Source organism: Oculina patagonica, chromosome 3 (assembly GCF_052425735.1).
Source record: "Oculina patagonica isolate OP01 chromosome 3, crgOcupat, whole genome shotgun sequence".
Classification (NCBI taxonomy): domain Eukaryota; kingdom Metazoa; phylum Cnidaria; class Anthozoa; order Scleractinia; family Oculinidae; genus Oculina; species Oculina patagonica.
Window position 1 is genome coordinate 23,417,496 of NC_135760.1, and position 20,918 is coordinate 23,438,413.

At 38.4% G+C, this 20,918-nt stretch overlaps 3 protein-coding genes across 3 annotated transcripts in view; 1 reads left to right on the forward strand and 2 right to left on the reverse strand.

Moving 5' to 3' along the window:
• The window catches only part of LOC144647098 (uncharacterized), a 78,491-nt gene extending 58,701 nt beyond the window's left edge, over positions 1-19,790 (reverse strand). The window contains exons 1-7 of the mRNA XM_078506848.1: positions 19,749-19,790; positions 15,616-15,711; positions 14,990-15,228; positions 10,432-10,642; positions 9,761-10,078; positions 8,158-8,489; positions 3,991-4,132 (exon numbers count right to left, since the gene is read on the reverse strand). Of these exons, the coding sequence (XP_078362974.1) occupies positions 3,991-4,132; positions 8,158-8,489; positions 9,761-10,078; positions 10,432-10,642; positions 14,990-15,228; positions 15,616-15,694 (1,321 nt within the window). The 5' untranslated portion in view covers positions 15,695-15,711; positions 19,749-19,790. The remainder of the gene's footprint in view (positions 1-3,990; positions 4,133-8,157; positions 8,490-9,760; positions 10,079-10,431; positions 10,643-14,989; positions 15,229-15,615; positions 15,712-19,748) is intronic.
• LOC144645908 (uncharacterized) lies at positions 11,639-12,484 on the forward strand. The gene has a single exon (XM_078505429.1). It carries the CDS (start codon positions 11,639-11,641, stop codon positions 12,482-12,484), a length of 846 nt encoding a protein of 281 aa, XP_078361555.1.
• Positions 19,791-20,826: 1,036 nt separating the features above from the next.
• The window catches only part of LOC144647133 (uncharacterized), a 172,793-nt gene continuing 172,701 nt past the window's right edge, over positions 20,827-20,918 (reverse strand). The window contains exon 2 of the mRNA XM_078506889.1: positions 20,827-20,840. The gene's annotated coding sequence lies outside the window, so the exon portion shown is untranslated. The remainder of the gene's footprint in view (positions 20,841-20,918) is intronic.

The window sequence follows — 20,918 nt, forward strand, 5'->3', positions numbered from 1 at the left end:
AACTTTTTTTTTATTTAGCAAGAACTGTGTCGATTTTCATTTCTGAACAATTGGTCGTCAAGTCGTTTGTCACAAAGAGTAGAATGTTTGTACAGCATGTTTTGGAATTATTTTAGATTTGGTTAGTAAGACGCTTCTGAAGACCTGAGCAAAACATTGGGAATGTACAGTATTAATAGGAACTTGAATGGAATTTTTCACAAGTTGGATAAAGGTATCAACTGAAAAGAATGGAATTCAAAATGAGAGCTTGGATTTTGTTGTAATTAAATTTTATCGCGGATTGGATGCATAATATCACGGCTTTGAAAGTCTTCAAATAATTAGAAAGGTTCCTTTCTTCCTTTTGATCTTATTGTTATTTTCATGTATTGATTATTCGAAAGTGGTTTTCGTTGATACGAAAAAAAAACGGGTTTTCACTGAATTGCTTGAAGTATTTTTAGACGTGATAATATTGGCTTAATTAAATTACATTGTGCACGAAATATTTGTTATTCTTTTGTCTTGAAACTTTGAGGAAATTGAAATTTTTGTTTGACAGTAGTGTATGAAAGGCATTTTATAGAACTGAATAAAAAATAAGAAACATTGATAAAGGTTATTTCAAAGATTTATTTTGCCTGATTTTGAAGGGTTTCAGGAGTTTTAAAGAGTGCTGGTAAACGGCTGTATGTTGTTTGTGATTACGGATCTTATTTAGTTTCGAACGCTCTAATTTTTGAAAGGTTAAAACAGGTTAAAACCGGGCGGTTTCATGAGTTTTTTGGGTAGAAAGGTACGGTGGTGGTCAAAAAAAAATGTTTAGAAAGGAATGACTGTAGTAGCACGTAAGTCGGAGGTTTGCGTGAGTCACGGGGTATAGTATGCGTGAGCTGGATTTCCGGCGTCATAACGGCATGTTTTGTTTACTGAAAGATACACTCGACGTTTAGTTAGCTTAGTCGGCTTGGGAAACTATTTTAAAAATGAATGTTGTAATAGTTAATTAATAGTAATCTAGAATTAACCCACTCTCGATTGGAGTCTGTTCTGGATTCGCGCTACCTTTTCGCCGCGAAGGAATTTTGTAAAATTTCGCTAGTGGAAAGAGGTACTGTAAGAACAGTATCAATAACTCAAAAGGAGGAACTTCTTTGTAGCTCTGAATTAAGACGTATGATAAAATTTTAGAATAAGAAACTTTCGATATATGGTTTTCATATTGTTTTTGTCAATTTCCTTTTGTGGCAGATTTTTTGAGAATCAGCTTTTCTTTCGTGTGATGACAGACACAGGACAGAACGAGAGGTGGATGAGAAAGATGCCGAAGATGAATAGGCACCGAAAAACGACAAGAACCGTCAAGGACTTATCTTTAGAGGGCGGGGAGTTTTGGCATACTGTATTTTGAGGACTGGACTGGACTAGTAAAACGCGGACTAGTAAAACGCGGACTTGTAAGACGCGGACTAGTATAACGCGGACTAGAAAAACGCGGACTTGTAAAACGCGGACTAGTAAAACGCGGACTCAGGTAAAACGCGGACTTGTAAAAGGCGGACTAGTAAAACGCGGACTAGTAAAACGCGGACTTGTAAAACGAGGACTAGTAAAACGCGGACTTGTAAAACGCGGACTTGTAAAACGAGGGCTTGTTAAGCACGGACTTGTAGAACGCGGACTTGTAAAACAAGCGCTTGTAAATCGGATAAAACTAAACGGTTTAGCGAGCGAAACAATTTGTGTTTGAAGCTCTTGTGTGTTTCTTCGACGGCATATTTCTAGCTTTTTTGAGCACTCTATGGTCTGTTTTAGCGTGGAGATGTTTTTGCAGTATAGCACATGTTCGTTCTGCAAACCCCTACTAAAACAACGGGATTGATGCTATGAGTTGTGTGCATATGTTTCTTTCTTTCCACTACTTGACGTCTGTTGAGTGCAGTCGTTTGTATTGCTCGCACGAGGTAGAACGGGGCCCGTCCAGAAATCAACAGTCAATCGTAAATAAAGGTGACGGGCCTACACGACTCCTACGTTCGTGACATTAGAATATTTGCCGTTAAATGTTTAAATTCGGTCTTTCGACCTTATTTGCTTCTGACTTCTTTCTGAGGGTACTGTTTTAATTTGGGGGCAGTATGTGGTAAATAAAGGTGGCGGGCCTACACGACTCCTACGTTCGTGACATTAGAACATTTGCCGTTATATGTTCAAATTCGGTCTTTCGACCTTATTTGCTTCTGACTTCTTTCTGAGGTTACTGTTTTTTTGAGACATTATGTATTGAAGAGAGCCGTAAGATGATTGTGGCCAAGGAATTCGAAGTGTCTAGAGGCGTTTTACAAGTCCGCGTTTTACTAGTCCGCGTTTTACTAGTCCAGTCCAGTCTACAAGTTAAAGACACATCAAGACCACCCCACTGTGAATTGCCATAGCACAGACAAAATTATAGTCAATATCTTATGTGTTTTTAAGAGAATTACATAAGAACCAAGGCATGTCTTGTCTTGCCTTACATTGACATGCAATAATTTGGAAATACTAAGCTCGTAACAGTTTAAGACAGAATCCATCAGGAATTTGAGTAACATTAATTTTAGTTACGCAAAAATTGAGCACCAGAATAATTTAAATCCTTGTGTTCTTTCATACCTTGTTAAAGGCTTGACATGTGATAACACCAACATAACACCAACAACAGTTCTTTATCAGTGGGGATTGAAGAAAAAAATGGAAACATCATCACACAGTTGACCCCCATGCAAAAACACTCCAGGATGTCACGGGGCTGTTTGGTGTCCGTCTGCCAATTTCTAACTTCAAATTCCAATGTTAAATTCACATTAAATTTTCAATATTTCTTAGTTGTCTAAATTTTACTAATTCTTTTAAAAAAACTATCACCTGCCAAACATCCCCAAAAATCACTCAAAAAATTACAAAATACCGCAATACATAGATACATGGGATGAGTGAAGTTTCCTTGGATTCCTTGAAACACCAACAAGATATTTCCGTTTAAGGTGGCTGATAATGGGTTTCAGTATTTCCCAGTCCTTATACTTTGGTTCAGGACTAAAAGCCTTCATCAATTGTTATTACAGTAATGGTATGAAACAAATGTTCAATCATTCATCAACAAGTTGTGATCATTTTCTTGACAATAGTAGTTCCCCGGTAAACGGTTGTAGTACTGTCCCATCAAAGTGCAATGCCTGGAAAATACCGAAAAGCACACGACCTTCAGGTGAAACCGCACCTTACAGTATTACCAATACACTGCACTTTGCTAAGTCTTAAAACTTTACATTGTCTAGTCGTCTACTTCAATCGTTTATTTGTATTGTGTGAGATACATTTATAAATTGAAACCATCATGTCATTAAGTAATAATGCAATCTCGACAACGTTCTAGATATTATATTATGCACACTAATACAGCTCATGCAAGCCCTGTGACTTACACAAACACAGTCGGACTGAGTGCTACTTAAGTAACTGCTTCGTGGTTTCTGCTGTACTGAACCCTGCCTTTCAAGGCAAAGCGCCCGATTTTAAGCTTCTCAAGCTTCTCAATGTTCTTGTTTTTAATGGTAGTTCTGGGCTCAATGTCCTGTTTTCATGCACTTGCATTGCTAGAAACGACTTGGAGTATTCATACTTCCTGTATATAGGATGCTAACAGAAGCCCCGATTATGGCTCCTGATGCTAGGCCATGGCAGGTCACCCCCTGTATTTCGATGGGTTGCCCCATCAATTCAGTCACCGGCACCCATTTATACTCCTGGGTAAAGAGAGGCACTGTGAGAGTAATTTCTTGCCCTGTAATGCAGCTCGAGAACACTAGCACTAGCCGGACTAAAGCACGAGTAAGGACTGGCCATTAGACCAACATGTTAATTTATGGTAAATGACCATACAATGGCCAAGAAACGTAACTTATATGCCAGTATTAAGAGAAAATGTATTTGTTGTCGTTTTTGACAAAAAAAAATTGTTTTTCTTACCTTGTGGACAATCATAGAGTTCCACTCTCATTGAAATGTGTCCATACCAGGCTACTGGTCGAAAACGGATAAAACGTGCTCTGATTGGTGGGTTGAGGTCATGTGACACAACAGTGTCCTGATCTTTATTCCCAGCAAAAACCTAAATTGGTAAAACGGAAAATTTTTAGGAGGTTCGAGAAATGTGGATTCTACAGTATCAATGTAATGGTGGATTAATGCTGCGCATAAGTAATCATAAACTTATGACCGAACTGGGCAGATATAACAATACGCCCAGAGACAATAGGCTATGTCCAGTCTGTGATTGTAATCAAACCGAAGATGAAATTCATTTTCCCTTTTATTGTTCCAAATACGCAACAATTAGAGATAACTTTTACAAGAAATACAACCTTTCGTACTAAATGTTAGCTGGCTACCATTGTCTGATTTAATTTTAGAATTAATGAAGTCTAATTATTTTGTGAACTTGCAATTAATTAACTTGTTATCATCTTGTTTTGATTCACGTAACAAAATTCTTTCAACGAAGGATAATTAATCGAATTAATCAAATATTATTATCAAATATTATTTACAATGCTAAAAAGTTATAAAATTTAAAAAGAAACCAAACGTTTTCGACTTGTTGTCATCATCAGGGTTAAAAGCCGTCCGTGATTTACATCGTTTTTTCGACTTATTTGCTTGTTTACAAGCAAAAGGAAGGAGAATAGCGGTTATGTTGGGCAATCTCGAACCACATTCTTATTAACTCTCAAGGGACTGTTTTAATTTCTCAAGGGAGTATTTTAAATTCTCAAGGGATTACTTTCCGCTGTGGGTGATCACTTGCGATCTCGTAGAAAAAACGTGACTTGTCAAATTTACAAACTTTATATAACAATTTTAAAAGTGACATGTCAGCTTTCTTATCTCAACGCACGTGTGTCTGAAAGGCGATCTATAAAAAACGTCGCACTAACAATGGATTGCGTAACTAACGCTAAAACACGAATAAATAATCACTAGCACTCACATCGTTAAAAAATTACAAACGTCAAAAATAAACCATACCAAAAAAACTCGCTCTTTTCAAAGATATTATTGAAGTTAAAACAAATGCAAGAGATGGGGGCTTCTTTTAGCTTAGGAGCGGTGAAAAATAGCCGATTCCCTCTATAGCGCGCGCTTGCAGGGAATCACGGTAGTTGTATTCATCAAACCATGCGCGAGACTCAGCAACGTGCATTGTTGCTGAGTCTCGCGCATGGTTTGATGAATACAACTACCGTGATTCCCTGCAGGCGCGCGCTATAGAGGGAATTGGGTATTAGGCCAAATTTGGTTGCTACAAACGCCATTTTGCAATGTTAATGATTAGCGCTTTGCAATCCGAGTCGATGTGACCTCGCGTTGAGAGCAATGTTGCATGAATCGGCTTTACAACATGCGATCGTATCTACGCAGGTCGAGTGGAATTTCAGTCCAAGACAGCAAAATTCTTTCGTATTTCATCTTCAAATATAATTCGAAAGCATTCACTGTATATATGGCTTTTGTTTAATCCTTCTTAAGCTCACGAAGAAGCTGTCTTGATATCCGACCCTCGCAGAGCCCAGACAAAACGCAGCATGAGTGTATCGATTTGTTTACGCCGCAATGCTTTCTCCGACAGTAGTCGGAAATATCCGTATTTTTCGTGCTTTTTCGTGGAGCAATCGTAACGATACGGCCTTGACAACAACAACAACAACAACAACAACAAGCTTTATTTGCATGACTGTAAATTTGTTACAATATTGCAAAAGCGTAAACTTATTTAGTAATAATAATAATAAAAATAATAAAATAATAATATATAGTAAAAAACAAAAATGATTCATATAAAATTAATTACATTGATAGTATTTTGTTACGTAAATCAAAACAAGATGATATAAATTTAATCAATTGCATGGTCACAAAATGATCGGGAGAATTCATTAATTCTAAAATCAAGTCAGGCGCTGGTAGTTGGCTGACATTTAAGATGATAGGCTGTATTGTCTTGTAAAAGTTATCTCTTATTGTTGCATATTTGGAACAATAAAAGAGAAAATGAATTTCATCTTCGGTTTTATTACAATCACAGACCGGGCAGAGCCTATTATGTCTGGGCGTATTGTTATATCTGCCTAGTTCGATCATTAACTTATGATTGCTAATACGTAATTTAGCTAATGTTCTCCTACCAGAAACTCTCCTAGTTAACTCTAGATAATTGGAGGTAGCATATTCGTTCTTAAAAGATCTATAAAATTCTAGTTTTTGAGAATGCTGTAGAGTATGCTGCCAATACGAAATATATTTCTGTTTCATTAACTGCAGAAACATTGTCACTTTTGCGGTGTCTACTAAATCAGGATTAAAATTACCAAAATTAAAATATTCGGATATCTTCATAAGATTAGAGTAAAAACTATTTTTACCAGCGGTGTGAAGTTCTAATGAAATTAAAAAAGACTGTCTAACAAAAGAATCCGGTTGCTTTTCTTGGAGATATATCAAATAGTTGAGGATTCTTTGATTAATGGTGATAAGGAGAGGAAATCGACCAAGCTCAGCTCTACATGCAACATTAGAAGCCTTATTACTGACTTCAAGATAGCGTTTACAAAACTGTAGATGTGTTCTTTCAATTTGTGAACCATCCCAGGCCTTAAAATCAGATTTTACATAACCACCCCAAATTTCACTATTATAGAGCAGAATTGGAGATATCATTGCATCAAAGATTTTACAGGCAAGAGAAGGTTTCAATCTACTAAAATTTGTGTGTCGTCTCAAACTAAAAAGTACATGAAGTCCTTTCTCTTTTAGGTGATCAAGTGAGATTTTAAAATTTCCTGTAGAAGATATTTTGGTTCCTAAATAAGTGTAATCTTGTACAACATCAATTGTTTGATTTCCTATGTAAAATACATGTTCAGTACATTTTTTCGCACGTTTTTGAAAAACCATTATCTTGGTTTTTTTGGGATTTACGCTCAACATCCACGTGTTGCAGTATGTGTCTAATGTGTTAAGACAGTTTTGCAAACCTGTTTTGGAACGTGATAAAATAATTAAATCGTCGGCATATAGTAGAGCGTTTAATTTTGTACCGTTTGGTAGGACAAAAGGATCAGACAGAATATTTTCAAATGAGAACGGTAAATCGTTAATATAAAGGTTGAAAAGTAGTGGACTTAAAACGCAACCTTGTCGTACACCTCTCATATATTGAACACATTGAACAGCGGTCTACCTATAACAATTCAAATATGGCGTCGCAAAAACAAAGCGTCGAACGCATATTTTGCTGTTTCATTTGCTAATTTCGCTGCCGTAATCGACTGCCTCGAAAGATCCTTGCAATTTTAAAGTATAGAATTGTCAGATCTCGGTGAAATTTGCACTGTTTATTTGTGTAATGTTGAGGAATATGTGTATAAATACCCGGCGCGGACGAGCCATTTTTGACAAAATTATATGGCTGCATTTCCTCCGCGAAGATAGGAAATTGGTAAACTAAACTACAAAGCAACTGTAATGATAAGTTCGAAGAACAATGCACAGGATAAACCTTCTACTCATACTTCATGCAAAAAGGTCGGTATCTTGAAGAGACTTTGATTATACTCAAGTTATTCCCGAAGGGAACAACTGTGCAACATAGCAATTAACTTGTTTGTTCAAAGTTGGGCTCTTTTGTTGGATAATTAGTCCCTCGATGATCTTTCTCTTAAATTAGGATCTTGCCGAGCAAAGGACTTTCCACTGGAATGAGTGGCTTGGGTTTTCCAAAAAGAGACGTGCTGGTTCCGAGGTGTGGCAGATGTTCGAATGTTCAGTTATTCGCACTTCAAGATTTCGCATTGTTTCACCTAATAGTATTCTCCGCATGAACATTCTCCTTCATAGATGACGTGGGACTTGTAACGGTTTTTGTCCTTGAGACTTTTGATTTGTCTAGTTTGCCACAAAATTACTAAAATATACTTGAAATTGGTGAAAGAGTTCAGTTTTGAAATAAACTTTTTGCAGTACTACATCTTAATATATATATGTACTTTTTTACTCAGTAGTCAATTAGTTATACGTTTTTGCAAAATTGTAGCAAATTTACAGTCATGCAAAAAAGCTTGTTGTTGTTGTTGTTACCTTATCCACAGTTTGTCCTTGTTCCCTGTAGTACTGGAAATTTACAGCGTCGTTACTGTACTGCAGTTTGTACATTGTTACCCACTGGTTGACAGCATTTCTCCCTTGCGTTGCTACACGTGCCACTCTGGTGTACTGACCAATCAGATCAACCTGCAGCCATTGATAGACATCATTCGCGCGAGCGCACCAACCACCTTCTTTCGCTCCAGTTACCTTGAAGTTAAGTCTGCCCTGAATGGCGGCATGATTGGAATCAAATTTTGACGAAGCACTGATTTGTGAGTCGAGGATTGCGCCGCTTTCCATGCCGAGAGCGGCTTTTCGACAATCTACATGTTTTGAGAAATTGTTGAAAGGAAACTTTACTGATTTATATATTGCGGGAACGGCATTGGAATTCTTTCAGAACTAACTGCGATGGCCTTAGTTGCTCACCATGGGTCTCTCCGTAGCTCAGTGGATAGAGCGCCCGCACGGTGTTTGGGAAGTCATGGGTTTAATTCCCGCTGGAGTCTCAGATTTTTTTGTCTTTGTCCTAAGCTCGTGACATTTTGCAAATTACGTCTTTCTCTTTAAGGAACGGACCATTATTTTTCTGGAGCCTGGGGGAATGACAAATACTGAAACAATCGTTTGCAAGGCCTAAAAGGACAAACTAAATTGATGCAAACACTATATGTATTCAAAAAATAATTTGTTTTTTGAAAAGAAATGTTTGCAGAGGTGCAAAAATTAAAATATAATGCTTGCGGAGGAAAATTTTTCATACCTCGACTACCCAGAATAATAATGGTCCGTCCGTCCCTCGTATTGGGTTTACGGGGGGGGGGGGATGCCGTGCGTTTGCTTTTGTTCAGCACAAGTTATTATGCCGTGATCATGACATTTTTGCACCAAGGTGTATCGAGGCTCGGGCGCAAATATTTGCATTTTTAACAGAATTCGAAAAGCTCTCGCGTCGCTCTTCAGTAATCATTTGCCCAAGGAAATTTTTACAGGGATCTATACACCATTCCTCTTATATTCAACCACCCGAAGTTGAAACGATTTGAAGGTTTCGCACATGGTGAAAATTAATTTTATTTACCAAGTACTTTTACGGCAGTGAATTGTATGCCTTCGAAATTAAATTATTATGTCTACAAAGAACAACGCAATATTTCCCAAAATCATTTCAGCAGATCTTTAGAGATTTTTAAAAAAGATTTGCCTGTTTTAAAGACGGTAAAGTGATTTGTTTTTGCACGCGAGGCTCTCAAACTCGTGCAATAATTTAGCGCCTCAAATGGCGATTTTAACAGATTTTCCTTATTTGCATTTTTCTTTAAAATAGAAGGATATTCCATCGAAAAAACTATATACAGCGATTTAAGTTATACCCTAGCCTATCTAACACTAAAATATGAAAGAAATCGAAGTTCCCGCTCTTGCCGCGAAATGTCTGATTCTAAAGAGCCGGCATTCTTAAAAATGAAAGAAAAAACAATTACTTTTCAACGTTTGAATGAATACCGCCAGCAACTATAACTGGCCTTTTTAACTTGCCAAGAGTCGAGCAGTTGACTTGGAACAGAATCATTTTCAGACAGACCCCACTCACCGTTTACGTCACTGACGAAGTCTTTGGGACTTGGCAAATCATCGCTAGGACAGCACAAAAAGCCATCGACGTTATAACCTGACGTTTGCAAAAGTCCTTGGCAAGTCGCAGAGTCCAAGAACGTTCCCCCTTCCACGAGTAGAGCTTTGTTCGAGCTTTCACCGGTAACGCCCACAACACTCTGACCCCCAGGACTTGTTGGACAGACTTCAGCTGTAGTGCAAAGCCTTCTGTTTGAGTAATCGCAGTGATTTGCTCTCGTGTTTACACCTGAAGCTACAGTAGAGGAATCACTTGCATACCAAGACATGCCTGTATCTAAAAAACCACATAATTTAAAAACAAATAGTTATTAAACAGGGACGTGGCGTGGAGGTGCAAACGAGCCCCACTTGATCTTGCCTCCAGAAATGTTGATGATTGAAAACTTAAGCCTGGTTTTCTCTAGCGACGCAGGTCCAAAAGTCAATACTAACACTGAAAAATGCAAGCGTAAGGATCAAAATTTGATCATTGCGCCTGCGAGTGTGTTTCTCATTTGTAAACATATCGGCAAATAAATTAAAAAATTCCGTGTCCCCACAGCCCTTTGTTTTTCGTGTCAAGGCCCTGCCGGCTAAAAGAAACGAAAAGGGCTATAAGGACGAGAATGGTTATTGTATCATACTTACCAACTAAACGAAAACGGCTTGCGCTTGCCTGGCATGCCGGGTCTGAAGTGCTCAGAGCTCTCAACTTGGGATCGTAGCCCGTGTGTTTAGTTAGACAGTATTTAAAGAGAGTCTGCTTACTGCTCAAGAGAATCTGCCCGTTAGACTGTACAAAAGCATAGACAAGGTTTTCATGGTGTGCAAAGTCTCCCGGCCATCTACCACAGGGAGCCTGTTGAAACAATTTGTAATGAGAATGGTTCTTGTATAGCGCAACTACAAAGCCGGCAATGCGCTTCATTGTTTAGTTAGTTAGCCCCCGCCCCCCCCCCCCCCCCCCCGCCTTTCCCCAAGCAATGTTAAGTTTTGACCATCCCACTCACCAATATTAGTGCGTACATTTTTGTCAACATTGATTGGGGAGAGGTTAAGAAATGAAAGATTTGGGAACCTAATACAGATGGTTAGTGCAAAACGGTTATTTGGTATGATTAAGAGATCGCTTTAAAGGAGCTTTGTCACGGGGATGTCGCATATTGTTGGTCTAAACTGTTTTGAAAGTAGTGGTAGGCAACTTAACCCATAAAAATATCTTTAAGCATCTAAGCCATCCTCAGTCAAAGATGCTTTAGCTTGTTAACAGTTTCAGTGCTCTAATATAGTAATTTTTAATAAAAATGGACACAATATGAATTTTGGCTGTTTGCAAAAAATCTGGTAAAATATGTGACATAGTCCCTTTAACTAGTGCCCCACCTATTTGTGACCTTTGCGGTGTTAAGGGATCCACATAAATGCCTTCCAATGCCACGTTGTCAAAACCGCCCAGTGCAAGATAAATCGAACAGTGGATTATAACGACAGCTATACATAGCAGTAGCCGCTCATTGTATCCTTTGTAGGGTGTTATTGAAGTTAAGAAGTGTCCGCTTAGTCAAATTTTTCTGTTTCTGTTTCTCAAACGATCTAGCTCGTATATAACACACTATAAGGTAGCAGGTCTGTAGTGTTCGTGAAGTATATTCCAGTGTACCGTACACGAAGTATTTAGGCGGGCAAAGCGTGTATGGAAGGTGATTATTAAAGCATGGCGGATTTGATTCGAGTGTATATTCTTTGCGTGCAATAATCCTGTTCTATCGGTTTGAATACGACGTTGGAACACGGCATCTGGCGACGAGAATCAAGTTTAAAAAGTCCCAACTGATCGAGCCATAGCATTAGATAGATGACCTCTCCAGCGTGGAACCGTTCGATCCACAAGGCGATCCTTAGAGCGTTGGAAGGCGCTGGCAACGATGGATCAAAAGTTTTGCATTGTACGTTGCATTTCTTTCATATTGTACATTGTGAGCAAGCTGAAAATCAGATACGAGATCAAGTTGTCCAGCGTTGCAAATCACATGAATTACGGAGGAAATTGCTAGAAAAAGGAGAGAAGCTAACCCTGGAGTTCTTACTTTCGACGGCTGCAAATCATGAGCGTTTCCAATCGCAGCTGGGGAGTATGGAGAGTGGAACGAATGGTGTGAACGCGGTGCGTGAGAAGCAGCAAGAGAAAACACAGGAGTCAACCAGCGAATCTACGAAGCAAGCATGCTACAGATGTGGGAATGTGGGTCATTTTGGACGAGACTCTGAATGCCCTGCCAGAAGAAAAACGTGCCATAAGTGTGGAGAAGCTGACCAATTTGGTTCCCAGTGTATAACAACGAAAGCAGCCAAACCTCCCAAACCTAGACGTGGAGGGAAGCCAAAAGAAAAGAACCAGAAGAGGAAATTAGTCAGGTATGTGGAACGTGAAAGAGAGGAAGATGAATATGCGTTTGCTGTGAATTTTGCTGCACCATCTGAGAAAATAAATGTGACTGTGGGTGGAGTTGTAGTTGCTATGTTTATTGATTCGGGTTCAAGCACTAATGTCATTGACAAAAATCTGTGGTTAAAGATGAAGCAAGAAAAGATTAAGTGTGTGTCTAAGAAGAGTGATAAGAAGCTTTATGCGTATGGCAGTGAACAGCCACTGAAAGTTCTTGGAACGTTCTCAGCATCAGTAAAAGCAGGCCAAAATTAAGTAGAAGCTGAATTTGCTGTTATTGATGAAAGGGGCAGCACTGCTGGGAAGAGAAATTGTCATACAGCTGGGTGGGTTGAAATTAGGCATCCCACTTTATTCAGAGACATCTAAGTAAACAGTCATGTCTGATTACAAAGAAATCTTTGAAGGTGTGAGAAAGTTAAAAGATTACCAAGTTAAGTTCTATGTGGATCCAAACGTACCTCCTGTGGCGCAATCAGTCATTTGCACTCCATTTAGTCTTCGAGACAAGGCTTAAGAGAAAATTGAAGAACTTGTAGCCATGGACATAATTGAACCGGTAGAGGGCCCGACCCCGTGGGTTAGTCCAGTTGTAGTGGTACCAAAGCAGAATGATGAAATACGTTTGTGTGTAGACATTTGAAGGGCCAATTAAGCCATCATCAGTAAACGCTACCCCATACCTACTGTAGATGAAGTGCTCCAAAACCTTACCCAAAGCACCGTGTTCAGTAAACTTGACCTGAGGTGGGGCTATCATCAGTTGTAACTACATCCAGATTCCAGAAGCATCACAACCTTGACTACACACTGTGGGTTATACCGGTACAAGCGCCTTATGTTTGGCATAAGTTCAGCTCCAGAAGTGTTCCAGCATGTCATCCAACAAGCATTACAAGATTGCGAAATCGTTGCCAACATTTCAGATGATATTATTGTTCATGGAAGGAACACTGAAGAACAAGACAAGAGATTGCAGCGAGTCTTGGAGAGGCTGAAAGAGAAGAATCTAACGTTGAATGCAGAGAAGTGTAGATTTCACATGACCCAAATGGTGTTCATGGGGCTAGTGTTTTTACCAACAATGGTATTGGGCTAGCTGAAGACAAAGTGAAAGCCATTGTGGATGCAAGAGAACCAGAAGTCAGAAGTTTACTGGGACTGGCAAACTACAATGCTCGATTTATCCCAGACTTTGCTACAGTTGCTGAACCGTTGCGCAGATAAACCAAGAAAGGTGTTCGTTTCGAGTTTGGAGATGAGCAGAGGAAGGCGTTCAATGAGCTAAAGAGGAGACTATCAAGTGCAGAAACCCTTGGTTACTTTCACAAAGATGCTAAGATACTTAACATAGCGGAAGCAAGCCCAGTAGGCCTCGGCGCAGTCCTCATCCAAGAGCAGCAAGGCATAAAAAGAGTCATAAGCTATGCAAGCAAGAGTCTTAGTGACGGTGGAACGCCGTTATTCCCAGACTGAAAAAGAAGCCTTGGAAGTCGTTTGGGCATGCGAACGTTTCCCTGTGGGAGAGTTGATCCTTCGAGATACCAGGATTGTCATACCAAGCAAGTAGAGACCACGAGTACTCTTCCTGGCCCATGAAGAACATCCAGGGATTGTCAGCATGAGATTGCGGGCAAAAGTATGGTGGCCGGGAATTGACAGAGCTGAAAGATTTTGCAAGACCTGTCATGGTTGTCAGCAATTTTTAATAATATTTTGAATATGGTTCAGAGTCAGTACTTTGAGCAGTACTTAAAGGGCCAGGGCAAAGAGCACAGGAAGACCACTCCGTTGTGGCCTCAAGCAAATGGAGAACTAGAAAGACAAAACAAGTCCCTTCAAAAGAGAATGAGAATAGCTCAAGCCGAAGGAAAAGAATGGAAGAAGGAATTGCGCAAGTACTTGGTGGCATATAGATCAGCCCCTCATACCACTGCAGGCGTGAGTCCAGCAGAACTTCTGTTTGGCAGGAAGATGTGTACTAAGCTACCAGAACTGAGAGAAGAGAGCATAATACAAATACAAATTTTATTGTCAACTCCTCATGGGGGCTTTTCAGAGACAATGAAAAAAATAGATAAAAATACAATATAAATATAATAAATAAGCATAGCGAGTGAGATGCGAGACAGAGATGGTGAAATGAGGAGGAATGCCCAGGAATCAGACCTAACTCCGGGTGACAAAGTTTTGGTAAGACAAGAGCGGGAGAAACAAGTTATCGACATCGTTTGCTCCTGAGCCTTATGATGCCATTACTAAAAATTGGAACAGTGTTGTTATTGAAGAACGAAGTATTTAGGCGCGTAAAGCGTGTATGATTATTATTTGGTGATTATTAAAGCATGGCGGATTTGATTCGAGGGTATATTTGTTGCGCGCAATAATCCAGTTTCATCGGTTTGAATACGACGTTGGAACACGACAAGGTCGGGAAACACATAGCTTCTTTAAGGACTCGTTTTGAGTAACGGGATGAAGACTACCCCGACCCCCTGCCGTCGAGAACGCTATTATATTTTCCTGAATGTCTCCAAAACTTGAAGCTAAACTCGAGACACAAAAACTCTGTTTGGTTTGCTTACTTAAAATATCGTTAGGGTTAGTTTAATGTAGAATTGCCTCTACGATCCCCTCATAACGTAAATTAGAGAGGATTGTATGTAGTATCATGCGGAGTCAGCTCTGTCTGCTAAAAAAGTAAGTCCGTAGGGAGTGCATGTGCTTGGCCTGCTCCCAGGGACAAAGCCCATCACCTACCCTGAAGACATCGCGGTACTGAAACCAATGAACGCACTCGCCGGCCACTTTGATCAGCCCGCTTGTGTCTAAGATCACCGTTGCACAGCCAGAGGTGGCCAAGAACGCTAAATCTTCAGAGCACTGACGAAAAGGTCCACGATTGCTGGCCTTGCATGTTCCACTTGGATAGTGACTCAGTACACCAAACTTAAGGCATTTCTCACTTTCCTTGTGTTGCACTATTCCCCTGACAACACCTAAACAGTTTTAAATTTAGAGACGCACAGCAGTTAAAAGGAAACAGGAAGTTAAATATAGAATCTTACCAAAATTAACTTTTCCACAATCCTCTGGGGAAAATTAAGAAATATTCGTGATTTTGCAATAGAAATAGCACAAGAGGCGGAAACCACTTTGGAAGGGGCAGGAACGGGGAGTTATAGGTACGAGAAGAGGGAAGTACAGACCCCCCAATCCTCTCCTTAGATAGGAACATGGGAATCATGGGAGGTGAACGAAAGAGGACAATTCTACCTGGATAAAGGACTCGTATGAATACCAGCTAGGATGATATCACTTCCTCTCGAAATATCGTGTTGTTTTTTAATTTTTTTTTCTTCAAAGTATCAAACTGGCCAACATACCATCCTCAAAATCAGTGAATTCACTGACACTGCTCGCTGTAGCCATCAAGAAGACCAGCCACACCACCAAGGTGTTCATTCTGTAAAGATAAGCTGCTGTAGATAAAAAGAGTGAAAGACAGAGACGCTATACAACTGCTGCAAACCAAAGCTCACAACTACTATCTGAAATAAAAAATAGTAGTAGTCACTGGGTACAGTTCAGGACGATCGACAACTCTGACCGAATTTCCTAGCGAATAAGAGTCTCTGAATGACAGTAGAGCCGCAAATCTACAACACTTCATAATCTTACACCAAATAATTTAAATGGCAAAAAATCTCAGCAGTTGTAGCTCTTTGCATGCTTTAAACCACTATTTTTCCTTTACGTATGAGATATAGTAAACTACCGCGTTACCCTCCTTGCAAAAACTAAGTCTTCGCATTCAAAAGACCAATGAATACAGAGGCCCTTCAGTAGCTAATGCAAGGCTGACGTTTATTATTATAACCCTAAGGTTACGTCCGCAATGATCCGGATAAATTTCAAAACGGAGTTTTCGCCTCCAAAAACGATAAAATGTTTTCCCTCCATACTATTCCGGATAAATTTGAAAACGATACTCTAGATTGCACACAATGTTTCGATGCACAAGCAGAGCAATTGGTCCTATTGTAACGCTAATGAAAACCTTTTGTTTTTGACAGAGATCACAGGACTATTGTCGTCAGCGTTTTCGAAAAGCTTCGTTTTCGCCGTCCACATTACACGAACTAACTGGCGTTTTCAAATTTCGTAAGAGCTCTTACGACCTAGTGAAAATCAAAGTCATAAACTCGATGATATCGGAATCAGAAGAAACAGAACGTTTCTATTTTCTTCCGATTTCGCTTATGACTCCGTCGCTTATGACCCAGCGACAACTAGATTGACAAATTAAAGTCGCGAGCAGAAGCTGAAAACAGGGTCGGCCAGGGGGCTAAGTGGTAGACAAGTATACCTGAAAAGCATGTACTCAGTATACCCAACATTTTCCCTCAAAATCATGCAAAATACCAAAATTTGGAATAACACATTAGAGAAATATGTCGTCAACCTTTATAGAGACTGGGACTAGCCCGGTCGTCTCATGTCATGTCAAGTAGAGACTGGGACTAGCCCGGTCAAACCTCGTGTGTAGTTATTTGTAGTCGTTCATCATTCGGATTTGTTATGCTCGAATAAATCGTCATTTAACAAGGAAATGGATGAACTCTTATCTACACATTATACTTTATTCCATAACAGGCCCAATTTTGATCGGTAAAAAAAAAAACAGTATACCCAGTTTATGCCCCTGTATACTGTATACCTAAAAACCCTGACCGCGCCCCTGTGAAAAACAAACCAATCTCAATTCTTGTAATTAGGCCCTCCGAGTGCTTTCTTTTCTATTTGCGGCTCCGACAATTTAGTTTTCACCAGATCATAAGCAGAGTCATAAGCAGAGTCATAAGCAGAGTCATAAGCAGAGTCATAAGCGGAATCGGAACTCTGCTAATGACTCCGTAGGTTTGATTTTCAGTAGATCTTAACGCTCTGCCGGATTTTAATTACAACTCCGACTCCGTCGCCAGTGAAAACCATCTTTAACAAAAGCATTAGATATTTTCTTTCACCAAAAAGTAGTTAATAATTAATTCGCACCGTTACACGAGATAACCTAAAGGACTCTTTAATTGACGACAATGTCAGCCTTGTGATTAGCTGGTTGATAATGATGTTAAATGAAAATTAAAAATATTTCCTTTTTTGGATATTTACCTTTTTTTCAGTAGTCCAAAAATATTTTTCTTTGGTGCGTTTTGTTATATTAAGTGCGTTTTTGGTTTTAATAATTAATGTTGTGAAAACGGACTTTTCTGTGTGCAAATTTGTAAAAAATGTATTTTGACAGAAAAAACAATGTTCTATATTGAAATAACTTGCATAACATCTAATACTGATTATTTTTTTCGAAATTTCACCGTATCTCATCGTAGAGAATGTGATCGCACAAATGATTGCTAATTGATGGCGGTCTGCGGCGTTCAAATTTCAAAGGAAATGTTTATATTACAGGGGTACCCAGAAAAGAACATTTGCCTCAATAACACCTGGTCTCATTCTCGTCCCCATAGCCCTTTTCGCTTCCTTTAGCCGGCTGGGCCTTGGCTCGAGAAACGAAAGGTTCTGGGACACAGGATTTCCAGTCCTAGATTCTAGGACTTCCGGTCTTCAGGTATGCAGTAATGATGTTTCAAAAGAATGTATGAGAGAGTCGTGCCGGTTTTGCCTTCAGATCCATAATTCTTTGTTTGAAACAGCCAATCCACTTAAATTCAAATAAATTCAAAAATCCTATGTCTCCAGGGCTATTCGTTTCTCATGCCAAGGCTTCGCCGGCTAAGAGAAGTGATAAGGACTATGGTGATGAGAATAACCTGGTCTCTGCGAGACAGCAACATCACAATCATTTATCGATGTCCAAAAATCATTTTTTAACGAATAGTCATTATCTTTCCCCAAACGAATTAACCAATCCAACCTCAGATGGAAAAACAATTGCCGCTAGCGTCCTTAAGGAGAAGACGGATCAAGCAATAATGATAATGATAATGATGACGATAATGATAATGATAAAAAAAATAATTTAATAATAATAATAATAATAATAATATATACACACTTTTATAACCTGCAGTTAGTTACTAGTATACGAAACCAATGGAACACTAGAAGATCTGGATGTAAGCATACTTTCCTTTGTTAATGTCATATTATTTTTTTCTGTTGGACTTCATTTAAATGTCATATTATGTGTGAAGTAAATTATTCCGGATATTGTAAGATAACTGATGGTTTGACAGGGAAATCGTAGTTTTTCTGAAATTTGTAATTGTAGTTTTTTAAGACTCTGAATGTAATAAGAATCTTAATTTTCTTAAACTTCCTAGTTTTCATAAATACCACGAACATATACAAATTTAACGCAATTTACGAAAAATCGTAAATTTCGTAAAGTTCGTAGTTTTCATCAAGACCTTACAGAATTTTTGGTCTTGATAAAATTTAACGAAAATTAAGAAAATTGTAAGTTTTGTCAAAATGGAAATTTTCGTAAATTTAGTAGTTTTCGTCAAGACCTTACAGACATTTTGCTCCTGATAAAATTTAACGAAAATTACGAAAAATCGCAATTTTCGTAAATCACGGCAACACCTGATTGTCATTTTGGTCTTGATAAAATTCAACAAAGATCACGAAAAATCGCAAATTTCTTAAAAAGCACAATTTCCGTAAATTTCGTTGTTTTGTCAAGATTTCAACGACATCTTGGTCTTGATGGAATTAAAGGAAAACTACGAAGAATCGTAATTTTAGTCAATTTCGTAGTTTTCCTTAACACCTCATAGTCATTGTGGTCTTGATCAAATTTAGCAAAAATCATAAAAAGCGTCATTTTCGCAAAAATAGCCATCTTTTAAGTTTTGTCAAGACAAAGAACTTTTGTCAAGACAACAGAGACATTTTTGCCTTGACGAAATTTAACGAAAATTACGAGAAATCGTAATTTTCGTAAAAATCGTAAAAAAATCGTAAATTTTGTAAGACCATAGCAAAAAATCGTTAATTTTATAAATTTTGTAGTTGAGTTCAATCTTGCACATAAATGCAACTACACTAGCAAAATACAACGTATGGACAGACAAGAAGAGCATCGCACAGTCATACAGAACACGACCACCGACACAGTACCACAGCATTTCAATCAAAAAGGACACAAACTCACGGGCATCAAACTGGTAGCACTGGAGATCATTAACTCCAAAAGAGAATCAATATAAAAAGCACACGATCTTAAGGATGCAGTAAAACTACCATGTTCAGAGATGTTTTTGCAGTCTTCTTCGGGCTTAAAATGCATAAATTTACTCAAGCTAGAAAAGAGAAATTTTTGTCTGAAATTTGTCCGAAATAAGATAAAAAGTGTCCGAAAATTAAGCTTCCGAAATAAAACGTCCGAAAGATTTTGCAAGTTATGTATTCAGAACAAAACCTCAGGTTTCCTAGATGATTTGCGAATAGAGCTCGGCCATGAAATAGACACAAGGGAAAAGAGTCAACTTACGCCAAAAAACGACACAAGCTCCGCGGCACTTGTTGACGCCGTCCTGTTAGGCCACAAAATGTAATAATTTACTTTGCCTGACTTATTTTAGCAACAAACTTAATGAAATGCTAAGTGGAAAATCTGCACATTGACACCTAATTTTAAACTACCGCCCTCCGATCCTCTTTTATTTTGTAAAGCAGTTTTGTTTATTCTTTTTCTTCTTATTTTTTTCTAGACTAAATGTTTTTGTTTTAGTAATAAGGAACATTTATCGTGTTGTATTGTACACCGTCTGTAAACTGCATTTATAGGTAAGTGATGCTGCAGTGTAACGTGTAAGTTAGAGTATTGCGATAATGTAACTTTTCTTGTAAGTTTTGAGTGTTTCAATAGAGTTTTTCAAAAAAAATGATAATAACAATTGACGCAAAATGTAATAGAAACCCAAACTGTAATAACTTTTGACGCAACATGTAATAGTTACCCAATATGTAATAACTTCTTATGCAAAATGTCGAATAGAACCCAAAATGTAATAAGTTTTGACGCAAAAAGAAATAGTCACTCAAAATGTAATAACTTTTGAGGCAAAATAAAAAAAATGGTTACTCAAAATTCAATGACTTTAAACGCAAAATAAGTTAATATTGCGTCAAATTTACTACATTTTGCGTTTCTTTTAGTCTCCTTTGCAGCCGCTATTTGGGATGTCACGCAACGCTCTCCTAATAGCGGCTGTGAAGGAGACTACTAGAGAATGAGCTACAGTCAAAAAACTGCTCAGAACGAGATACTAGACATAACCATATTTTCTTATTCAACCGGCTTTTATTTCAAACACTTACAAAACTTACAGCCTAAAACTTACAATACTGTTACTGACAACAAAATTCCATAAATTACAACAATCATTCCTAATATTACAATAAAAAATACAATCTAAGAAGACGAGGAGCTTTCATTCTACAGTTTGAATAATCTTTTCACTTTTATACCTATATTTCATTTTGTTTATTAAGTCCGGAAGCACTAGAGGTGGTGAGTCATTCTGAAACCTTTCCTTTTGTAAATATAATAACGTAGGAAGAGGAGGGTGTAATTAAATTTCTTTGTTAGAACACTCAACACTGAAGTTGGACCAAAAAGAAAATATTCAGTGTTTAAATTAAAGTTAGAGTTATTATC